Below are 25,106 nucleotides of genomic sequence, written 5' to 3'. Positions count from 1 at the left end.
TCTCTCTCTCTCTCTCTCTGTGTGTGTGTGTGTCTCTCTCTCTGTTTCTCTTTCTTTCTTTCGCTCTCTTATCTCCATCCATCCAGAACAGTCTGTATACCACATGGAACTACAGTCTCTACATTGAACACTAAATGAGAAAGGTTCCTCATGATAGTGTTTAACATTACCGTTGTCAAATTAGACAGTTGTGTTTAACATTACCGTTGTCAAATTAGACAGTTGTGTTTAACATTACCGTTGTCAAATTAGACAGTTGTGTTTAACATTACCGTTGTCAAATTAGACAGTTGTGTTTAACATTACCGTTGTCAAATTAGACAGTTGTGTTTAACATTACCGTTGTCAAATTAGACAGTTGTGTTTAACATTACCGTTGTCAAATTAGACAGTTGTGTTTAACATTACCGTTGTCAAATTAGACAGTTGTGTTTAACATTACCGTTGTCAAATTAGACAGTTGTTTTCATCAAAAGGAGATACTGAATGTATGTAGTTATATGACGACACTGGGGGCCCCGGGTTCTAGGAAGTATATCTCTGTCTGTGTGGTGACAATAGGCCCATGTATACCTTGAGTTCAGGGCTGAGTTGTATAGGGTGACAGACATACTCCTTAAACAAACCATACACATATTTGGTACATTCATATTTTCTCTTTTTATTTTGGACCTGGTTCAGTGACATTCAAGCTTTGGAGGACATAGCCTTCCCAGTCACACGAGCACAAGAGAACACAGATAAATTCTCCCACCACAAACATAATGAAAAACATAACATAATGAAAAAGAGCACAGGACACATTTTGTAAGAGCTCCTGTTACACATGGTCTTCCAAACTGCAGTTGAAAACAAAGTTTAACACCATAGCTTATTAAATAATGACCTTAACGTAAAACAAAAGACTCTGCAATGTTTTTTAGATGAGAAAGAGGTACAACACAGTGTTACTATAGCGAACAGCAGAGTGACGGTGGGCTTGGTTAATTGTCGGAGTAGTGTAAGCTCTTGGACATGACCCTGCCAGCCTCCACCTCAATTCGGATCAGCAGACGCTTCCTGGGGCTAGTTGGGGGGGCAACGGCATCTAATGGGAGGGGCTTCAGAGTCAGGAGGGGCTTCCTGGGGCTGGTTGGGGGGCAACGGCATCTAATGGGAGGGGCTTCAGAGTCAGGAGGGGCTTCCTGGGGCTGGTTGGGGGGGCAACGGCATCTAATGGGAGGGGCTTCAGAGTCAGGAGGGGCTTCCTGGGGCTGGTTGGGGGGGCAACGGCATCTAATGGGAGGGGCTTCAGAGTCAGGAGGGGCTTCCTGGGGCTGGTTGGGGGGCAACGGCATCTAATGGGAGGGGCTTCAGAGTCAGGAGGGGCTTCCTGGGGCTGGTTGGGGGGCAACGGCATCTAATGGGAGGGGCTTCAGAGTCAGGAGGGGCTTCCTGGGGCTGGTTGGGGGGCAACGGCATCTAATGGGAGGGGCTTCAGAGTCAGGAGGGGCTTCCTGGGGCTGGTTGGGGGGGCAACGGCATCTAATGGGAGGGACTTCAGAGTCAGGAGGGGCTTCCTGGGGCTGGTTGGGGGGGCAACGGCATCTAATGGGAGGGACTTCAGAGTCAGGAGGGGCTTCGACTGCAAATCAATGTCTGCGTGCATGAAAGGACTGGGATTGGTTGGTTTGTTTTAGTAATCTGAGCAAACGAGATATGATTTGATTTTAGTAGGACACACAGATCATGACACAACACAGGTCACAGTTCCTTCCTATCGGATCTTTCTCTTCTTACTCACCCTTCTACACATTTACTGAGGATGGGAAAGAACTACTCGGCAGTGGTGTAAAGTACTTAAGTAAAAATACTTTTAAGTACTACTTAAGTAGTTGTTTGGGGTATCTGTACTTTACTATATTTTTTACTACTTTTACATTCACTCAACTACATTCCTAAAGAAAATAATGTATTTTTTACTCCTTACATTTTCCCTGATACCCTAAAGTACTTGTTACGTGTTTAATGCTTAGCAGGACAGGAAAATTGTCTGATTCACGCCCTTATCAAGAGAACATCCCTGGTCATCCCTATTGCCTGTGATCTGGCAGACTCACTAAACATAAATGCTTTGTTTGGAAATTATGTCTGAGTGTTGGAGTGTGTGTCTGGCTATCCGTACATTTTAAAAACAAGAAAATCGTGTTGTCTGGTTTGCTAAATATAAGGAATTTTAAATGATTTATACTTTTACTATTGATACTTAAGTACATTTAAAACCATATACTTTTAGACTTTTACTCAAGTAGTATTTTACTGGGTGACTTTTACTTTAGTTATTTTCTTTTAAGGTATCTTTACTTTTACTCAAGTATGAAAATTGGGTACCTTTTCCACCACTGCTACTCTGAAGTGGAAAGTATCATGTAGATGCTACCTAGAGGTTCTAAGGTTAAATAAACTAATGAAGAAGAGAGTGAATCACTGGAGGGAATAAGAAGTGCTCTTACCTTGCTGACGTATATGGTCATTCATTCTGAAATGACAGAGAGAATACGGGCTAAGTATAGGCAGAATACTACAGTATTTCTCCATTTCAATCTCTCTCTCTCTCTCTCTCTCCCTCCCCCTCCCTCTCTCTCACACAGACACAAACACACCACTGACCCCACCCATTCACACATAACCCCCCTACATCCCCGTCACCACACACACTTCTCTCCCCCGGTCCCCCCTGCTCCACTGTGCCACTCACCTCATCTCCTCTCCCTCCAGTAGCTTCCTGTAGGTGGCGATCTCGATGTCCAGGGCCAGTTTGAGGTTCATCAGTTCCTGGTAGTCCCTGACTTGACGGGCCATGTCCTGCTTGGCCCTGCGGAGAGCGTCCTCCAGCAAAACAATATTATCCCTGGCCTGCTCCAACGCATTCTGCCCATCCACCTCCACATCCTCAATGTCCTTCTCAAGAACTATTTTCTGAACAGGGGAAGAGAGGGAGGGAGGGTCAGAGTGAGAGGGTCGGAGGGAGAGGGTCGGAGGGAGAGAGGGTCAGAGAGAGGGGGGGAGGGAGGGAGAGGGTCAGAGGGAGAGGGGGAGAGAGAGGGGTAAAGGGAGGGGGTGAAGAGGGTCAAAGGGAGAGTGTCAGAGGGAGAGGGTCAACGGGGAGGGAGAGGGTCAGAGGGAGGGGGGAGGGGGGAGTCAGAGGGAAAGGGGTGGGAGAGGGTCAAAGGAAGGGGGGAGGGAGAGGGTCAAAGGGAGGCGGGGAGAGGGTCAGTAAGAGGGGGGAGGGAGAGGGTCAAAGGGAGGGGGGAGGGAGAGGGTCAAAGGGAGGGCGGGAGAGAGTCAGAGGGATAACGGAAGTGGAGAAGGATATAGAAATATAGGAAACAGTGTGTGTGCGTGCAAGAGCGTTTCACCTGCTTCTTGAGGGTCTCCAGCTCTGCCTTCAGTCTCTGTGTTAGACGGAGCATGTCAGCAATCTCCTTCTTCACATCACGTACATCCTGCTCATACTGTCCTGCTGTCAGCACTATGTCATCCATCTGAGAGAGGGAGGGAGGGAGGGAGGGAGGGAGGGAGGGAGAGAGGGAGGGAGGAGAGGGGAGGGAGGGGAGGGAGGGAGAAAAGAGAGGGGGAGAAAGGATAGAGGGGAATCAGTGAATATATTTAGGATAGTCATCACTCTTGTTGCATCATCAACATCATTTACTGTGATACGTAATGTTGGTGTGTGTGGCTCTGATGTGTAACTGTGATTAAGTTGCGAAACAAAAGTTATTCTTGACAGACAATAGATTCCACTCACCACCACTCACCCCCATCACTCACCCCCACCACCACCACTCACCAACACTCACCCCCACCAACACCACTCACCCCCACCAACACTACTCACCACCACCACCACTCACCACCACCACCACTCACCACACCACAACTCACCACCACTCACCCCCACCACTCACCCCCACCACCACCACTCACCCCCACCACCACTCACCACCACTCACCCCACCACCACTCACCCCACCCCGCCACCACTTACCACTCACCCCAACCACCACTCACCCCAACCACCACTCACCACTCCCACCACCACCCCTCAACACTCACCACCACCGCTCACCCCCACCACCACTCACCACTCACTACCACTCACCGCCACTCATCCCCACCACCACTCACCCCTCACCCCACCACCCCTCACCACTGCTCACCCCCACCACCACTCACCCCCACTCACCACTCACCCCACCACCCCTCACCACTGCTCACCCCCACCACCACTCACCCCCACCCCCACTCACCCTCACCACTCCCACCACCCCTCACCACTCCCACCACCCCTCACCCCCACCACTCCTCACCACCACCACTCACCACTCCCACCACCATCACTCACCCCCACCACCACTCACCACCCCCACCAACCCTCACCACTCACCCCCACCACCACCACCACAGCGATTGAGAGCATTGGGCCAGTTACCGAAAGGTCGCTGGTTCAAATCCCAGAGCCGACCAGGTGAAAAATCTGTCAATGTGCCCTTGAGCAAGGCATTTAACCTTAATTGCTCCTGTAAGTCTCTCTGAATTAGAGTGTCTGCTAAATGACCTAAAATTTTTAAAATCCTCACCTTTTTCTGGTTCCACAGCTCTGCCTCCTCTCTGGCACGGGAGCCCATGTCCGCGTACTGTTTCTTGACGCTGTCGATGATCTCGTCCATGTCTAGAGATCTCTTGTTGCTCTCCTTCACGACCACCGTCTCATTCTGGATATGAGACTCCAGCTCCTTCAGCTCCTGTCACGCCACAGCCAGGACAACAATACTACATTAGAGAAGGAGATCTGGGCCTCCCGAGTGGCGTACTGTTCTAAGGCACTGCATTGCAATGCTTGCTGTGCCTCTAGAGATCCTGGCTCGAGTCCAGGCTCTGTCGCAGCCGGCCGGGATCGGGAGAGCCATGGGGCAGCGCACAATTAGGGGAGGGTTTGGCTGGCAGGGATGTTCTTGTCCTATCGCGCACTAGCATGTCTTGTGGCGGGCTGGGCGCAATGCACGGTGACACGGTCGCCAGGTGTACGGTGTTTCCTTTGACACATTGGTGCGGCTGGCTTCCGGGTTAAGTGGGCATTGTGTCAAGAAGCAGTGCGGCTTGGCAAGGTCGTATTTCGGAGGACGCACGGCTCTCGACCTTCGCCTCTCCCGAGTCCGTACGGGAGTTGCAGCGATGGGAGAAGACTGTAACTACCAATTGGATACCACGGAATTGGGGAGAAAAAGGGGTAAAGAATAGGAGATCTGGGCTGCGTCTCATTCCAGATAACTGCCTCCTTCGCTCTGCCCTAGTTGGCAGATTTGAGATGGTTTGTGCACTGGGTAGGTGTAAGTTGCAATAGTTCCACACAGCGCCATGCAGTAAAGAGAGTTTGGCAAACTTTTACACTGGACGCCATGTTAGCTATTTATGGTTCTGGTTCCACCTAGCCCCTGATTGGCCGATGGGTGTGTCAGTCAGCCTACCTCATCATAGCCCCGCCTCAAGAGGTCCAGTTCTCCCATCAGGTCCTCCAGATCCAGAGCCAGATCCACAGCTGCCAGGTGGCCCTCATCCACATCCTTCTTGTTGATCACAAAGTCATTCTCCAGATCTGACTTCTTCTGGATCTCATCCTGGTACCTGGAGGACCACAGAGTGGATAATGAAGAGGACGTTGTTGTTTTGATATTTTACATTTTAGTCATTTAGCAGACGCTCTTATCCAGAGCGACTTACAGGAGAAATTAGGGTTAAGTGCCTTGCTCAAGGGAACAGACAGATTTTTCACCTAATTGGCTTGGAGATTCAAACCAGCAACCTTTTGGTTACAAGCCCAATGCTCTTAACCTCTAGGCTATCTGCCGCCCAGGTATGATATGACTGAGATGGGAGCTCAGGTAAGCGCACACACCCGCGCGCACGACACACCACGACACGACACAACACACCACACCACAACGACACACCACGACACACCATACCACGACACACCACACCACGACACACCACGACACACCATACCCCACCCCGACACACCACAACACACCACGACACACCACGACACACCATACCACACCACACCATGACACACCACGACACACCACGAACACCACGACACACCACAACACACCATACCACACCATGACATACCATACCACACCATGACATACCACAACACACCATACCACACCACGACACACCACGACACGACACACCACGACACACCACAACACACCACGACACGACACACCACACCACGACACATCACGACACACCACGACACACCACACCAGACACACCATGACACACCACGACACACCACACCACGACACACCACAACACACCACACCACACCACGACACACCACAACACAACACACCACACCACATCACACGCATCCTCAAACCCCTTTCCCTGATATGTCAATTTATCATCCTACTGTCAGACCATCTGCAGCTTTGTTCCCCTCTCACCCCCCAAGTCAGACAGACACCCTAGCATAGCGTGCTTGTGTTGAGCTGATCCAGACTGGGTAAGAGCCCAGGATGGATGGGATGAATGGGCCCAGGTCCCTAAGGGTTAAACATTTTCTCCACTCTCAGAGCCATGTCTGTGGGTACTGTGCAACACAGAGGTCCATGGTTAGGGGGTAGAGTGGAGTAGAGGGGCTGGGGAGTGTACACTGACTACCGTACATTTACCTCTCCCCACAGACATAGTGCAGGGCACACCAGAGCCTCCCTGTACATACTTAACTCAACCCAGTGGACAGAGGCTTATGTAAGGATAAAGAATTAGCACCTCCGACTCTTGAGGCCTGGGGACCCAGGTGGAAAAATGCTCCGTAGCCTAGCGTGAGAAAACGCTGTTTGTCACTTTAGACTGATGAGGTTCCTGTTATGGACTGTGGCATTTCCTGGAGGCCTGGTGACCTGTACAATATCTAAACTATGATTTATATTATACAATTGACTGTCCTAGTTTTCTCCCTAGGAATCAGGAATCAGGTGGTTTGTTAGGGCTTTCTAAAATGGTAAATGCATTCATAATTTAGATCTATCTTTTGCAGTGCATGTTGTCCAATTCAATTCAATGCCATTCTATTGTATTGCACTGTACTATTTTGTATTGTATTGTATTCCATTCTATTCTGTTCTATTCGATTCTATTAAGATTATTACTTAACTACAAAAGGCTCTGTGAAGTCACTGACTTGTTGCGTGTCTGGTCCACTTCGTCCTGGCAGCGGGCCAGCTCCTGCTTCAGTTTCTGTTTGTCCCGGGCCAGCTTCTCGATCTGCCGCTGCAACTCGTTGGCCAGCTGTTGGACCACAGCGTCCACGTTGCCTTTGTAGTCCTCCTGCTCCTTCAGGATCTTCAGACGTGTGTCCAGGACCTTGTTCTGCTGCTCCAGGTTTTGCACCTAGAGGGAGAGAGAGAGTATATTGGATTAGAAACTAAATCAAGGTTGTTGCATCTGAAACCAGTCAGAGTAAACTACAATGAGTTATAGAAGGAAAAAACTCCTATCTGTTTTTATTCATGTCACTAGGGGATTGTGGGTTAAGAATTGTAAGCCTCCACTTCTCTGCTAGCAGGAATTGAACAGATATTGAAAAAGTGACTCTACAACCTGTTAGTCTTGTGGGATGCCATTGTGTGTGTGTGCGTGTGCGTGTGTGCCTGTGTGTGTGCACATATGTGGAGCCTCAGTGATGAAGGGTCTCATTACACTAACTGGGCAACACCAGATCTGCCCGCACACAATTCCACTGTGTGTGTGTGGCAAGCACACTGTCTGGCTGCTTGGTGGCTGCAACATGCATTAGGTTTACACCCAGACTCTCATGGCTGTTAAATATAGAACTAATGTGTGATTCACTACAACATACTCACATGATGGTCTGTTAACAACAAATAGGCCCCCACACTCACAAATATAACCCAACAAAAATATTATATAATATTGACTAAATCCAAGTCCAAAAATCTATATAAGAAAATAGATTTGGAAAATTTGCAAGAGATTAAACATAATTCCATTTTGAAATGATATTCTGTTATTGGCCACAAGGTGGCACCTTAGCAGTTGAAAACACCCTATGATCGACAGAGAGAGAAGAGAGAAAGAAAGTGAGAGAAAGAATGAGAGAGAGAGAGAGAGAGAGAGAGAGGCTCAGAACGCGGAGCAGAGAGCAGGAGACTCTATGTCTGACAGGTTTTCTTTACAGGTGTGAGTGATGGTGATGAGACCGCTAGAACACCTCTCTCTGGGTAGAATGTTTTGGCTACATGAACCCCGCTGCTGGGATGATTTCAGAGCCTCTTATTTTAGTGGAGGTAGACTTGTAATTATGTAAAGGTGGTCATGAAGTATAATGACAGTTAAGTAGAATGTATAAAAACATAGGCCTGTAGATAATTAGAAATACATGTTTGTTTTATCTCAAGATGTGTTTTGGGTCTATCTAATGGAATTATTACACAATGAATTGGAAGAAAATCAAATCAAGTATCATATGGCTGAAATAATTATGTAGGAGTGCCATACAGGTGTTTGTCTATTACCAGCAGACTTCAGACAGACCTAGTGCATCAATGTATTGATTTTGTAAAATTATCAATCCAATCAATAATAATAATAATAATAATAGAATAATAAAATAACACACCTTGTCAATGAATGCTATAAACTTGTCATTGAGTCCAACCATTTGGTCCTTCTCCTGGCTCTTGGCTGACTGGTCCTTCGGGTCCACCTTCGGTTTGTTGGGCTCTAGAAGGTCCTTGTTAGTGGCGACGTTCGGGTAGCTTTTGTGCTTGTTACCGGAGGGAGTGTCGGACTGGCTGCTGTATCCGCCTGGTTTGGACATCTTGTCTTTGTGTTCTTGTCAGAATGACAGAGAGAGAGAAGGAGTCTCAAGTATCAGACTCAGAGTTTAGGGAAAGGCATGTCTTCTCAGGTTATCACCCGATTTTAAGGAGGGCAAGGACCAACCCTCACCACTCAGGTGTCCGCCTCTGTCCAATCAGCTGAGGTGGAACTCTAAATTTCATAGTAAAAACAACAGTCACAAAGGAAAACTTGAATGTTTACTCTAAACCTGTTTGCCCGGGGGTGTGCTGGACATACTACAGCCAATCGTATCTTTGGGGCTGGTTTCAGGTGTTGAGCAGCGGTATAAAAACAGTCCCTCGCATCTCTCAATCACTACCTGTACAGGTGACTATCGGTTCTACACTGCCTCTCTATTTTCTTTCTCAACTCACCCATTCAACCAACTACTGCCATGTCTAGGAACAGAGCCTTTAGCATGTTCGGTGGGGCCGGGGGAAGAGGCTCCAGGGTGTCCGTGGCCAGTCTGGAGGGGCTACGGAACGCGATGCGTTCTGACCCGGAGAATTCAAAGGAGGTCTTTCCTGCCCCCGGGCCCGCCGCGGATGATAAGAAGACCATGAAGGGTCTCAACGACCGTCTGTCCGGCTACCTGGGCAGGGTGAGGAACCTGGAGGACGCCAACAAAGATCTGGAGGACCAGATTCAGGACATCTTGGGCAAGAGAGTAGACCCCAATGGCCGCGACTGGGATGTGGTTGAGAAACCGTTGAATGACCTCAGGAAGAAGGTGATTTTTCACTCAGTTAATTATTTAATATGATTAATTAGACTGATTTATTCTGCATTTTTGCCCTTTAAATTATCAATGTACAGTACTGTATGTCTATGTCAGCTGAGCTCATTCACCTGATAGTCACTTGATCTCTGTCTGTGAATCATTTGGTGTGTTTATTGAATTCTCAATAACTGGCCCATGTTCTCTTGGTTTCAGCTCCGTGATATAACCATGGATAATGCAAGTTTGTTACTGCAAATTGACAACACCAAACTGGCCAATGATGACTTCAAAAACAAGTGAGACATGACATGCTATCAATTTATTATAAAAGAAGACCTGGAGATTTATTTAACGTACTTAGTAGTACCCTCAATTAATAAAAAAAAAATAGGACAAAAATACACAAAATAAAATAAATATTATTGGATTATTATTATTATTATGTCATTATAATAACAATTTTAATGAAAAATGGTGCTCATTTACATATAGCAGTCTTTGCTAAAACCCAATGGGTCTTTTTACATTGTATGGGGCTAAGAGAGACTGATACATGCTCCTGTCCTCTCCTCTGCAGGCTGGACAACGAGAAGCAGGCCAGGAAGACTGTGGAGCGAGACTTGATTGGTCTGAAGAAGATGATTGATGACACCAACCTGAACCGCATGCAGCTGGAGAGCCAGATCGAGTCTGTGAAGGAAGAGCTCGCCTTCCTCAAGAAGGACCATAAGGATGTAAGGGCACACACTCATTCACCCACTGTTCCCGGAACAGTTTTGAGATTTACCTCATTATGGTTATGTTTATAGCTGGGAATAGGAGAGATGATCCTAGCGCAGCTTTTACTTGAAATAGCCCATAATAACTACTGTATTCTCCCCTGCTGCATGCAGGATGTTGATGAGCTGCGTAAGAAGATCAAGGACTCCAACGTCCTCGTGGAGTTTGACTCCCAGGACAATAACCTGAGTGATACACTCAACAAGATCCGCTCCCAGTACGAGAAACTGGCCAAGAAGAACCTCAAGGATACCGACGACTGGTACCAGAGCAAGGTATGAAGATTTACTTCCTTATCAATGAACCACACTATATTAGTTTGTTTGTTCATTAATTATCTAATTATTTTGCTTGTTTGTTTGTTCATTCCTTAATTAATTAATCTCGCTTGCTCTATCTCTCTCTGTCTCTCTCTCAATTCAATTTAATTAAATTTCCTTTATTGGCATGATGTAACAATGTACATATTGCCAAAGATTTACAATATTAACATAATTCAAATAATAATAATCAATATTGTCAATGGGACAGCAGTAACTACAATAATCAAGGGTCAAAATAATCAGACATTGAACAATTACAATAACAATAAGCATAGAGGTTATGTGCAGGGTGGTTGGTATGTCAGACACTGACTCATCTTATGGCAGGCAGCAATGTACTGTAGTGCGCTGCCAACCCATAGCTCTCTGCGTCCTCCCCCAACAGGACGGGCAGCCTATCCTCATCAGAGAGGTCTTTGAAACCTTGAATAAGGGTTTCAAATTTGGGGAAATGACACTCTCTAATTGTTTTATATTTTTTGACATTTTGTCAGGAAATGCAGCTCTGTCAGGTTTTGCTGTGGTGCAGTGCACACAGCCTTTCCTCTACAGGGAGCCAGGTTTTCCTGGGTCTACCCTTCTCAATGGCAAGGCTGTGCTCACTGAGCCTGTACTTTGTCAAGGTTTTTCTAAGGTTTTGATCAGTAACCATGGTCAAATAGTTTGCCATGGTCTACTGTAGATTTAGGGCCAGATAGCACTGCATTTTGCTTTGTGCTTGTGTTTCCCCAATAAGTAATGTAGTTTTGTTTTGACTGTGTTGTAATTTGGTTTATTCTGATTGATTGGATGTTCTGGTTCTGAGGCTTCAGTGTGTTAGTAGAACAGGTTTGTGAACTCAGCCCCAGGACCAGCTGGATGAGGGGACTCTTTTCTTTGCTCAGCTCTTGGCATTACAGGGCTTGGTAATGATATGAGAGGGGGTCACTGTATTTTACATAATTCAAAAACTTAATTGCTCTTTTTTGAGTTTTTATTATTAGTGGATATTGGCCTAATTCTGCCCTGCATGCATTGTTTGTAGTTTTCCTCTAGACATGTCGGAGAATCATACAGAACTCTGCATGCAGTGTTTCAATGGGGTGTTTGTCCCATTGGGTGAAATCTTGTTTTGCAAGTGGACCCCACACCTCACTGCCATAAAGTGCAATTGGTTCAATGACACATTCAATTAGTTTTAGCCAAATATTATATTTGGAATTTGAATTTGTTTTTTAATGGCGTAGAATGCTCTGCGTGCTTTCTCTCTCAGTTCATTCACTGCCTCATTAAGGTGTCCAGTTTATTTTATTTTTAAACCTAAGTAATTGTAGTGTGTTGGTAGCTCAGTTGGTAGAGCATGGTGTTTGCAACACCAGGGTTGTGGGTTCGATTCCCACGGGGGGCCAGCAAAAAAAAAAATTATGAAATTGTATGAAATGTATGCATTCACTACTGTAAGTCGCTCTGGATAAGAGCGTCTGCTAAATGACTAAAATGTAAATGTAAATGCAGTACTCTATACATTTTGCACCAATTGAGAACTTTTGTCTAATTCCCTGAGATCTGGATCTTCTCTGGAAAATCATTATTTTTGTATTTTTGGGGTTTACTTCCAGGGCCAAGGTCTGTGCCTGCTGTTTGAGCATCTCATTTAGGATGCCATCAGGTCTGCATGCTTTTTAAATTTGAGGGCCTGAAGTTTCTTATACAGCTCTTGGTCAGTAATTGTGGAGTCCAATGGATTTTGATTGTCTTTTATAGGTTTTTCTAATCCATTCAACTTCTCATGAATTTGGTGTTCTGCATTTGCATGAATTTGAACGATGTTGTAGAATGTTTTAAAATGGGTTGTCCATACGTCACCATTTTGTATAGCTAATTCCTGTCTTTAAATATTTTTTTTTTATAGGTTTTTCCAATTTTGCCAGAAGTTGTTGTGTTTATGGACTGTTTATGGACACTCAATTAGTGTCAGCATCTTGCTGTTGTACTGCTTTTTTTGAGTTTGGTTCTCTCTCTCTCTCTCTCTCTCTCTGACAGTTTGACAGCATCAAGGTAGAGGTGGTTCAGAATACTGAGGCTCTGCATTCAGGCAAGAATGAGCTCAAAGACCTGCGCAGACAGAGACACCTCCTGGAGATAGACATACAGTCTATAACGAGCATGGTAAAACATACCTACCTGCACCATCTCACTCACACACACACACACACACACACACACACACACACACACACACACACACACACACACACACACACACACACACACACACACACACACACACACACACACACACACACACACACACACACACACACACACACACACCATACCCAACATAGGTAACCCCCATACACCACCTGTACTGTCCTACACGCTAGAAAAAAGAGTTCAGCTATTCCCATAGGAGAACCATTATTGGTTCCAGGTAGAACCATTTTGTGGTCAATGTAGAACCCTCTTTAGAAAGGGTTCTACCTGCAACCGAAAAGGTTCCTCAAAGGGTTCTCCTATGGGGACCGCCGAATAACCCTAAATAGCACCTTTTTATCTAAGAGTGTAGGTCAACTGTAAACTGGGTCAAGGTAAAGCTGACCATGCTAAACAGGGGTCAACTATGCACACACACATCCCCCTAACCTACAGAGAATGCAACACCTCTATATAGGGATGTAACATAGCTGTGTTGTCGACACACATTCCAGCCAACCTGGTTATTACATTGAACTCTGTCATTAAGAACCAGACTGAACTTCATGACCTGTCATCAACATGGTCGTCACCTGGAACATATGTGAACTTGATTTATCAACAACTAATACAAAACAGTCCAACATCCGATAGCATTTCACAATGCCTTGCTGGGTGTCTTTATAGTCAAGAAATACAAATAAAAATAGTGAGTTCAAATGGATTTGATTGGTCCCTGTGCCTGTCCATCACATCTGCTCACAAATTGATTGGTCTCTTTCCTTGTCCGTCACAGGTCTACTCCCACGAGGAATCTCTGAAGGACACGGATGGGCGGTACAACCGTGAGATGACCCGCCTCAATAATATCCTGGTGCAGTTGGAGGGAGAGCTGGTCCAGGTGAGGACGCAGGTGGAGAGGCATGTGGATGACTACCAGGAGCTGCTCCACGTCAAGATGAAGCTGGAGGCCGAGATCGAGAACTACCGCAGCCTAATGCACGACATCGCCCCCGACGACAGGTGAGCTAATGATGCACAAACCCAGAGGGAATGGGGGCTCAGTAATCATGACTTGATGTGGGTTGTCATAGCCGGTATTCCCAGTTAGCCCATGGCTTATAATGAGGTACCTATACATAGGATCAAACAACATTCAGTTTCTATAGGATCTGTAGCTGCAACACATTTGCAGTAAACCTGGTATTACATTTTTTTTGTAAGTCGCTCTGGATAAGAGCGTCTGCTAAATGACTTAAATGTAATGTAAATGTAACATTTCAAGTTGCCGGTTAAGTGGTGTTATTTATCCTCTTCCCCAATAGCGTGGACTTTTCTTTAGAGCAGGCAGTGAATTGTGGTAAGTACTGGACACCGGCTCTACTGAACCATCTGATCTGATGTATGGGGAGAAGACACCAGGGAATCCAACATACCATTATATCACTGTCCATCTAAGATGTCTCTGTTTCACGGACCAATCAATCACAGTGCGCTCTAACACCACTCCTGATTGCTGTTCATTCTCAGTTATGGCTAATATCACTTTGTCTGCACTACCTACCTATGTCACTGTATAACTGCATGAAGTCAAAGACATGTTATTAACATGTTGTAGACAGATCCAATGGTATTCTGATTGTGAGTTGTTCCTTGTACGATTGTAAGACATTGATTCATTTGATCCCAATGTTATGTGGATGTGTTGCAGAGGGGGTGTCTATTCCCATTCAATTCATGCAAACATCTGATTCAAGTAGGATGTGCAATTTGATTTGAACATGGCCAATATACTATACATTTCCAATTGAAATTGTATGTCTTCTTCTATTATAGTCTGGTGGAACCGTCCCGATCACGCAATAGCTCACATTCTGATTTAAACAGAAACATAATGGGGAGCGTAGCAATCAGGATGGTTCCACAAGGCTACTTCAATTTCTCAACTGAAAAGCATCCTGCAAAACCTTCAGACTGAGATCTTCTTCCTCTTTCCTGACTCCTCATCAGAGCCGCCCCAGCCACCTAAGAAAGCCTTGATGAAGGATGAGGTTGATGGAAAGGAGGTCCCCAAAAAGACAGAAGCCCCGGCAACTCAGAAAAGTCTCCCTCCAATCCAAGAGGCCCCCACAAAGAAGACAGAAGCCCCTGCAACTCAAGAGAGCCTCCCTACAAAGACAGAGGCCCCTACAAAGGCAGCTAAGGCTGAGACACCAACAACCGAAGCAGTTACCAGCTGAGGAGGATAAACCAAAGAAAGATTCCTCCTCTTGTGTCTTCTTCCTCCTCCGATGCAGACAATAATGACCATAAAGAGAAACCCATAAAGAAGTCTGCCACCCTGAAACCCCCTCCTCACCTCAACCCCCATCCCTCTAGTCTTTTCTCTTCGTGTTTTGAAGCCCAGCATCGTAACTAATGATGTTGTGTATGGTTTGAAGTAGATTTGGTGTTGTTATTCCACTGCATTCTTTCTCAGAGATGTTTCTCTACAAAATAAATATGTTCAACACATTGTTCTTGACTCTGTATCATCAATGCCTTCCAGTTGTCTTGTTCAAGACATTGAATATTGTTTTTATTACCACTGAGTTGTGCAATATTCCCCGGGTAGTAAGCGTAGTGTTGTAGTGGTGGGCCTAAAACTGTTGGACTGAAAACAGTGGCTGTGTGTTTACTGTTCACCCACAGAAACATTGACACTGATCTGAGGAAGTGAGGACTGGAGTTCTGAGGAATTGGATCTAAATCAAACAGAGCTGTTTTCACAGAGAAGCTAAAGTGAAACCAAAGACAATGCAACAGAAAACATGTCGTCTCCCATGAATGACAACTATGGATGATGACATTTAAGATTAGATTCTGTGAAACAAGGACTGGAGTTGTAAGGAATTGTGACTATAGCATGAGGCCAGGTATCAGCAGGTAGCCTAGTCAAGCCAGACGTGTATAGCCATAACAGACATGTTGGTGACCTTATTCAGTGGTGTAAAGTACTTAAGTAAAAAATACTTTAAAGTACTACTTAAGTGGTTTTTTGGGGTATCTGTACTTTACTATTTCAATTTTTGACAACTTTTACTTCACTACATTCCTAAAGAAAATAAGGTAATTTTTACTCAAAACATTTTCCCTCACACCCAAAATTACTCATTACATTTTGAATGCTTAGCAGGATAGGAAGATGGTCCAATTTATGCATTTATCAACAGAACATCCCTGTTCATCCCTAATGCCTCTGATCTGGCGGACTCACTTAACACAAATGCTTTGTTTGTAAATTACGTCTGAGTGTTAGAAAACATGAAAATAGTGGCATCTGGTTTGCTTAATCTAAGCCATTTGAAATGATTTATACTTTTACTTTTGATACTTAAGTATATTTAAAACCAAACACTTTTTAACTTTTACTCAAGTAGTATTCTTTTGTGAGAACTTTACAAACATGTAGGCAGTGAGAGCGAGAGAACAAAGAAGGGGACCAGGCAATAGACGGAGACATATTTCCGACGACATTAGGGCCACTTTGGTGGACCATGTCATAAATCATGGCCTAACGATGAGGGCAGAGAGTCCAGCCCAACCTGAGTCGCTACACGGTAGCATCCATAATACGCACATTTAGACTGGCGAACAGGTATGTCTTCTACTTTCTACACTAGACTGTACCTATGTAATTGTTGCACATCATTCTGCATCACAGTACAATACAACGTAGTCCTACAATATTAGGTCTATGCTTAGTGAACCCCAAAAAATGGTGCTGTGAAGTACATGTAATACAGTTTTGATGTTACTGTGTACAGGATGTAAAAAAAAAACCTAACCAATGACATCACATTCTTGGATTTTCTACAGAACTAACAGATGACTGTCACGTCTGCTCCTCCCCTCTGGTGCATGACGTCACCAGAATACTAACCACCGGTCCTGGAATTCATCTTTGTGCACACCTGGCACCCGTTTTTATGGGCACCTGTTAATCATTATGATTCGCACCTGGACTCCATTACCTTCATTTCATTTCCTCCCCTTTATGTCACTCTCCCATGTTCACTCACCAGTTGGTATTGTTCTTGTGTATCGGCGTTCTGCCTTATGTTAGTGTCGTGTTCTTGGTTTTATTAAAATGTTTCACCTGCTTCCGACTCACCGCCCCATCACAACGACCTGAGGGTGGAAGGCAATGTCTGTTTACCCATGAACTGGAATTGGCCATTGTCAATCTAGTGTTGGCAAACACCATCCGCCTACATTAGTTTTTCCCAATTGTTAACACACTAAAATTGGAACTTGAAACGCAATCACCGAAACTCATGTACCAAATCCCTAAACCAAGTCTGCAAAATTGCAAGAACAATTCCTGTTTTACACTCAGTTTTCAATTCTATATCTCACTTTTTGTAAAACACTACACACAGTTCTCTACATTAGGCACAACATTCAAAATGAACATCTCTTTAGTCCCTTTGGAAAGCAACGCCAATCACAATGCCAAGCTCTATACACCAATTGGCAACACCCACTCGTCACAGGTGTAAACACTAGTTGCTGAATTGTTCACTTAGAAATCAGAGCTTTAGCACTATAAAAGGCCACAGATGAGCTCTCCTGTTTTGGAGGAAAATGGAAGTCAATGGTGAAGCAAGAGCTAGAGGTGAAGGAGTGAGAGAAAGAGGAGGAAGAGGAGAACGAGGATGAGGAAGGACAGTTGTCTCAGATGGGCCACATTGGTTGACCATGTGCTCAACCATGGATTGAGTATGAGGGAGGCTGGGCAGAGTTCAGCCCAACCTGAGCCGCTACACGGTTGCATCTATCATCCGTACATTCAGAAATGACAACCGGTAAGTTACCTACCATCTACACTATGCTCTTTATGTATGTATACTGTAGTATACTGCAGTCCGACATATCAGTAGGCCTATGTTACTCAGTGATTGTTGGTCAATTGTTACAGTAATGTCATTTCATATTGAAAGAAAACAGATTATTTTGTCTTACTGTAACCAATCATATATTTGTGGATCTTCTGCAGATCTGAGAGACGGCCAGGCCATGGTGGAAGACCCCGTTCACACCAGAACAGGATACTGCTATTGTGAACACGGTGGTGGCAAACAACACCATTACACTACGGGAAATCCAGAACCACATAATTGCAGACAACACAATATTCAATAACATTCCCCAGGTGGGCTTGTCTACATTGGACCGTGTATTACAGCAGAACCGAATCCAGATTAAACATGTATACAGGGTGCCATTTGAATGAAACTCAGAGGGTTAAAGAACAGCGCTATGAATATATGCAAGTAAGTACTATACTGTGAATTTACTATCATATTAGCACTGTATAGACACATTACAGTACTGTAATCCAGTGTATTGTGCCTCACCATATTGACTGCTCTAGGTCTATGTCACATATTGTCCTGTTGTCTGTTTCAGAGTCTTGGAGCTGGATGCCGCTGCAATTCAGCACGTTTATAGTTCCATTGATGAGGCTGGCTTCAACCTAGCCAAAAGGGGACGGAATACTATTGGCCACCGTGCCACTGTGAATGTCCCTGGACAGCGTGGAGGGAATATCACCATGTGTGCAGCCGTTAGCCAGCAAGGCTATCACCATGCCAACCTTGGTCCCTACAACACCGTCCTTCTCATCACATTCCTGGACACATTACATGGCTTCCTCATTCCAGCCGAGCAGAGGGTGGACCAGAGCAGCCCAGGTATGTTGTCATCTGGGACAACGTGAGTTTCCACCGGGCTGCTCTGGTCCGCAACTGGTTCATCGACCACCCACAATTTATTGTTCTATACCTCCCACCATATTCCTCATTCCTAAACCCTATTGAATATTTTTTTCCGGCATGGCGGTGGAAGGTGTATGATCGCCATCCCCTCGCACACCTGCCTCTTCTCCAGGCAATGGAGGATGCATGTGGTGAAGTTGGTGTGGGGGCTTTCGGCGTCTGGATCCGTCACTCCAGAAGATTCTTTTCCCTGCTGTTTAGCCAGGGAGAACATGGCTTGTGATGTAGATGAGGTTTTTGTGTTTAGAGTTTTGAAAGAACGAGCCACTTTCATTTTTATTTTTGTACAGAAAACCCTTTATCTCACTAAATGTTTTCCTGGTTTTCTCCTGCTGGGTATGGAAAGTGTTACTTACAAAACACAAGTGTTCAAAATACTGTGTCTTGGAAATAAATGACAATGTTACTGTATTGCATTTGTGTGTTTATGTATATTTGATTAGGAATACATTGTTACAGTAATCTTTTACAACCGGCTACAGTGTAACACTGAAAATGCAAAAGGCATAAACCTACTGATGGGATATTCATAGTAGTGTTTTGTGTTGAGCACATCAGTGTGTTGGTTGGTAGACAGATCTAGTCATATGACGTGTCATTTTGATGCAAAAAAACATTTAGGAAAGAAAACAGTTTTTAATGCAGTGTTTGCTTTTGCTAGAGATTTGTAGAGTTTAGCATTTTGTGTTCAGAGTTTGGGGAAAATGGGTCAAAGATTCAGCAAACGTGTGGAAAACTTTAACTGTGAGAGCAAATCATTGCAGATCACACAACATTCCATAATATCAACCGTGTCAGTATGTCAACACTGCCGCATCTTGCGTCAACACCAACTTACAATGACGCAGCTGTCCAGGGTTCCATTTGAGAGGAACAGCGTTAGAGTCAAAGACCTTCGCTATGACTACGTGCAAGTAAATGTCACTGAACTACTGTCGTACAGTAATGGCAGTAGATTGTGTCCTATTGGCACTGTATAGATACATTCAGACAAAGCAGTATGTGACCTAGGCAGGTGCCCCCATTCTGGATGTGGGGACACCTGCCTTGCTTGTAGTTTTGACTGAATGTGTCTGACCCAACCCACCCCATCCTTGTGTGAAAATGTAGATATTGTTGTCCTGTGTTTTGAGTTACGCCATATTCACGGTACAGTGTATGCATCTGTTACAGAGAGTCCTGGACTTTGATGCAGTTGCACAGCCTCATGAGTTAATTTTCATTGAAGCTGGATTCAATCTAAAACCAGGCGTCGGGGCCGACATGTTATAGGACAAAGAGCCGTTGTGAATGTCCCTGGGCAGCGAGGGGGAAATATCACCTTGTGTGCTGCCATTAGTCTACAAGGAGTTCTCCATCACCATGCCACCCTAGGTCCCTACAATACTACACACATAATCATATTTCTGGATGCACTACATAATGCAGTTGTACAGAACGGACCAGAGCAGCCCAGGTTTGTTGTCATCTGGGATGTTAGTTTCCACCAGGCTGCTCTGGTCAGGGACTGGTTCACCAACCACAACTTCACAGTTGTGTACTTGCCCCCTTACTCCCCATTTCTCAATCCGATTGAGGAATTCTTTTCGGCTTGGCATTGGAAAGTTTATGACCACCAACCACATGCCCGCCTGCCTCTTCTGCAAGCGAAGGAAGAAGCATTCAGAGACATTGAGGTGGGGTCAGTCCAGGGTTGGATACGCAAGGTGATTATTTTCCCTGTTTCCTAACCAGGGATGACATTGCTTGTGATGTGGATGAGGTGATGTGGCCAGACCCTAACAGAAGGTGGGATCCATAAACCATCCACCCCATCCCTTACAATACTATTTTTTGTTTAGCTTTGCACTGTAATTTTACTGTAATAATTTGTTTCCATGAGTTTACAGTAACATATTGTATTAATTACTGTACTGTAATTCTACTTTGTGTTTTTTGTTTTGTTTGTAAAAACCTGCAATGGCAAAAAATAAGCTGTACATTTTTTTTCTGAAGCCTTTATATTTTTGTGTTCATTGAAATGTGAGTATATGTACTGTATTGGAACAATCTTTCACAGAAGCCTGTATGAGAAAATTTAAAAGGTATATAAAGTACTAAAGACAGCAGTGTTTTGTATAAAGTACATCAGTGTGTTGCTGCTTTGAAAGAGTAATTCAAATGGTGCATGTGCGTACCATTTTGTTGCAAAAATGCCAGTTTGAAAAGGTTTTGATTGCAGAGTTTCATTTTGACATAGAAGTGAGATGTTTATCTCCAAGTGTTGTGTCTTATTTGGCTTGTGTGTATAGTTTTGACACAAAGAGCCATATTCCGTAAGCAATCACAAAAAAACTGTAAGGCACCTTTACTTTTACTCAAGTATGACAATACAGTACTTTTCCCACCATGACCTTATTTGACCTTTTCTGCTGATTTTGAGACACGGTTCGATCCCTCTTTGGGGCTCTACTTATTGAGTAAATAAAACACTAAACAATCACAACACAGTCACTATTGGTCACTCTATTATGGATTATTATTCTAATATGTATTCATTATAGAATGTTGTCAGTTATTAAAGAGTACATTTGTTAACTGCACTGTAGAGAGTTGTAGACCTAGACATCTCCAATCCTAAAAGCATATATAAAATAAACAATTACAATTTATTTACATATTTACATAGTGTGTGTGTGAGAGAGATAGGAGAGTGTGTGTGTGCATTTTGTGTTTAATTTTTCCTTGTCAGCCACCCATCTCTGCTTTTCTGCTTTATAAAAAGCTGAGGTCTGGAACTCCCTCTAGGTCATCTCTCTCTCTCCATTCCTTGGCCTTGGTTGCCTGATGACTCACCCTGAATGTAATTCCTCTGCTCTATCGATCGCTACATACATTCACTGTGGAGAAGAAACATCAGTTTGTCCAGGAACTATCTGGCCAGCTGGACTTAGATATCTGGCTGGCCTGCCGGTGTCACGGCTGTCAAAAGGAGAGGACCAAGGTGCAGCGTGTGTGTAGTTCCACATTTTATTTAATCTGTGAAACTTTGCAATACATAAATAAACTAAATTGACAAAACAACAAACCGTGACGCAGAGGAGAAACAAACACTTCTCAAAAAGAATCACCCACAAAACCCAGGAAGAAAAACCCCTACTTAAGTATGATCTCCAATTAGAGACGAGGACCAGCTGCCTCCAATTGGAGATCATCCCAAACAATCCAACATAGAAATACAAAAACTAGAACCTAAGAACATAGAAATAGAAAACATAGGAAAACACAAAACACCCCCTGTCACGCCCTGACCTACTCTACCATAGAAAATAACATCTTACTATGGTCAGGACGTGACAGCCGGACCTACCTACTTGGCCGGACCTAGCTGCCTTTCTGGCCGGCTGGCCAGACATAGCTGTCATGTTTTCTATTCATCGTAACTAATGATGTTGTGTACAGTGTGAAGTCGATTTGGTGTTGTTATTCCACTGCATTCTTTCTCAGAGATGTTTCTCTACAAAATAAATATGTTCAACACATTGTTCTTGACTCTGTATCATCACTGCCTTCCAGTTGTCTTGTTCAAGACATTGAATATTGTTTTTATTACCACTGAGTTGTGCAATATTCCCCGGGTAGTAAGCGTAGTGTTGTAGTGGTGGGCCTAAAACTGTTGGACTGAAAACAGTGGCTGTGTGTTTACTGTTCACCCACAGAAACATTGACACTGATCTGAGGAAGTGAGGACTGGAGTTCTGAGGAATTGGATCTAAATCAAACAGAGCTGTTTTCACAGAGAAGCTAAAGTGAAACCAAAGACAATGCAACAGAAAACATGTCGTCTCCCATGAATGACAACTACAGTTGTTGAAGTGTAAGATTAGGTTCTTTGTAAGACGTGTGGCATTACAGAGTTGGCAAGAGCACGAGCAAATAGATCTACCGGTTCTGCTGTACTGTACCCATGGTAAAATAAAGTAGGCAGGCCTCCACATACTCTCCTCGGTATTACTCCACACCAGTTTGACAGCTATACATAACATTACTGAGAAAGGATGTTGACAATGTGTCCATCATCCCCCAATCACTCAGTGGTGCCAACTTGTAACGAGTGGTACTTTATCCTTTATCCTTTACTTTATCCTCTTTTGGAAGAAGCTAGCTAGCTAACGAAGAACAACAAAGAATATCTAGTTAACAGAAGAAAACAAAGAGAAAATCAGGACAGAAGAAAAAGGATATCAAAGTGAAACAGTTCTCTAAAGACACAAGAGACAATAATACAAGAAACAACACTTCTGTAGCTTGTCAACTATGTGTCTGTCTATCCCTGTTCTCTCCTCTCTGCACAGGCCATACAAACGCTTCACACCGCGTGGCCGCTGCCACTCTAACCTGGTGGTCCCAGCGCGCACGACCCACGTGGAGTTCCAGGTCTCCGGCAGCCTCTGGAACTGCCGGTCTGCAGCCAACAAGGCTGAGTTCATCTCAGCCTATGCTACCCTCCAGTCCCTAGACTTCCTGGCGCTGACGGAAACATGGATTACCACAGATAACACTGCTACTCCTACTGCTCTCTCTTCGTCTGCCCACGTGTTCTCGCATACCCCTAGAGCATCGAGCCAGCGGGGTGGTGGCACTGGAATCCTCATCTCTCCCAAGTGGACATTCTCTCTTTCTCCCCTGACCCATCTGTCTATCTCCTCATTTGAATTCCATGCTGTCACAGTTACCAGCCCTTTCAAGCTTAACATCCTTATCATTTATCGCCCTCCAGGTTCCCTTGGAGAGTTCATCAATGAGCTTGACGCCTTGATAAGTTCCTTTCCTGAGGATGGCTCACCTCTCACAGTTCTGGGTGACTTTAACCTCCCCACGTCTACCTTTGACTCATTCCTCTCTGCCTCCTTCTTTCCACTCCTCTCCTCTTTTGACCTCACCCTCTCACCTTCCCCCCCTACTCACAAGGCAGGCAATACGCTTGACCTCATCTTTACTAGATGCTGTTCTTCCACTAATCTCATTGCAACTCCCCTCCAAATCTCCGACCACTACCTTGTATCCTTTTCCCTCTTGCTCTCATCCAACACTTCTCACTCTGCCCCTACTCGGATGGTATTGCGCCGTCCCAACCTTCGCTCTCTCTCTCCCGCTACTCTCTCCTCTTCCATCCTATCATCTCTTCCCTCTGCTCAAACCTTCTCCAACCTATCTCCTGATTCTGCCTCCTCAACCCTCCTCTCCTCCCTTTCTGCATCCTTTGATTTTCTCTGTCCCCTATCCTCCAGGCCGGCTCGGTCCTCCCCTCCTGCTCCGTGGCTCGACGACTCACTACGAGCTCACAGAACAAGGCTCCGGGCAGCCGAGCGGAAATGGAGGAAAACTCGCCTCCCCTGCGGACCTGGCATCCTTTCACTCACTCCTCTCTACATTCTCCTCTTCTGTCTCTGCTGCTAAAGCCACTTTCTACCACTCTAAATTCCAAGCATCTGCCTCTAACCCTAGGAAGCTCTTTGCTACCTTCTCCTCCCTCCTGAATCCTCCTCCCCCTCCCCCCTCCTCCCTCTCTGCGGATGACTTCGTCAACCATTTTGAAAAGAAGGTTGACGATATCCGATCCTCGTTTGCTAAGTCAAACGACACCGCTGGTCCTGCTCACACTGCCCTACCCTGTGCTTTGACCTCTTTCTCCCCTCTCTCTCCAGATGAAATCTCGCGTCTTGTGACGGCCGGCCGCCCAACAACCTGCCCACTTGACCCTATCCCCTCCTCTCTTCTCCAGACCATTTCCGGAGACCTTCTCCCCTTCCTCACCTCGCTCATCAACTCATCCTTGACCGCTGGCTACGTCCCTTCCGTCTTCAAGAGAGCGAGAGTTGCACCCCCTTCTGAAAAAACCTACACTCGATCCCTCCGATGTCAACAACTACAGACCAGTATCCCTTCTTTCTTTTCTCTCCAAAACTCTTGAACGTGCCGTCCTTGGCCAGCTCTCCTGCTATCTCTCTCAGAATGACCTTCTTGATCCTAATCAGTCAGGTTTCAAGACTGGGCATTCAACTGAGACTGCTCTTCTCTGTGTCACGGAGGCTCTCCGCACTGCTAAAGCTAACTCTCTCTCCTCTGCTCTCATCCTTCTAGACCTATCTGCTGCCTTTGATACTGTGAACCATCAGATCCTCCTCTCCACCCTCTCCGAGTTGGGCATCTCCGGCGCGGCCCACGCTTGGATTGCATCCTACCTGACAGGTCGCTCCTACCAGGTGGCGTGGCGAGAATCTGTCTCCGCACCATGCGCTCTCACCACTGGTGTCCCCTAGGGCTCTGTTCTAGGCCCTCTCCTATTCTCGCTATACACCAAGTCACTTGGCTCTGTCATATCCTCAC

The 25,106-nt window shown here is 45.2% G+C and overlaps 2 protein-coding genes across 3 annotated transcripts; one reads left to right on the top strand and one right to left on the bottom strand.

Moving 5' to 3' along the window:
- Positions 1-636: 636 nt before the first annotated feature.
- On the bottom strand, positions 637-9,023 carry LOC106575637 (intermediate filament protein ON3). Its single transcript, XM_045697922.1, has 8 exons — positions 8,696-9,023; positions 7,238-7,446; positions 5,508-5,664; positions 4,620-4,784; positions 3,399-3,524; positions 2,738-2,958; positions 2,493-2,518; positions 637-1,683 (listed from the first exon to the last, which is right to left on the bottom strand). The coding sequence occupies exons 1-8, from the start codon at positions 8,894-8,896 to the stop codon at positions 1,676-1,678; spliced, it is 1,113 nt and encodes a 370-aa protein (XP_045553878.1). The 5' UTR covers positions 8,897-9,023; the 3' UTR covers positions 637-1,675.
- LOC106575639 (keratin, type I cytoskeletal 18) lies at positions 9,005-15,433 on the top strand. 2 transcript variants are annotated; one of them, XM_014152250.2, is made up of 8 exons: positions 9,005-9,649; positions 9,854-9,936; positions 10,218-10,374; positions 10,534-10,695; positions 12,766-12,891; positions 13,715-13,941; positions 14,244-14,278; positions 14,929-15,433. In XM_014152250.2, the coding sequence occupies exons 1-8, from the start codon at positions 9,314-9,316 to the stop codon at positions 15,156-15,158; spliced, it is 1,356 nt and encodes a 451-aa protein (XP_014007725.1). In that variant the 5' UTR covers positions 9,005-9,313; the 3' UTR covers positions 15,159-15,433. The 2 variants fall into 2 exon arrangements, with proteins under 2 accessions (XP_014007725.1, XP_014007726.1); XM_014152251.2 differs by lacking the exon at positions 14,244-14,278 and having other exon boundaries at positions 14,929-15,228.
- The last annotated feature ends 9,673 nt before the right edge of the window (positions 15,434-25,106 follow it).

This window comes from Salmo salar, chromosome ssa16, assembly GCF_905237065.1.
Source record: "Salmo salar chromosome ssa16, Ssal_v3.1, whole genome shotgun sequence".
Taxonomy (NCBI): Eukaryota; Metazoa; Chordata; class Actinopteri; order Salmoniformes; family Salmonidae; genus Salmo; species Salmo salar.
This window is presented reverse-complemented; position numbering and strand designations above follow the sequence as displayed.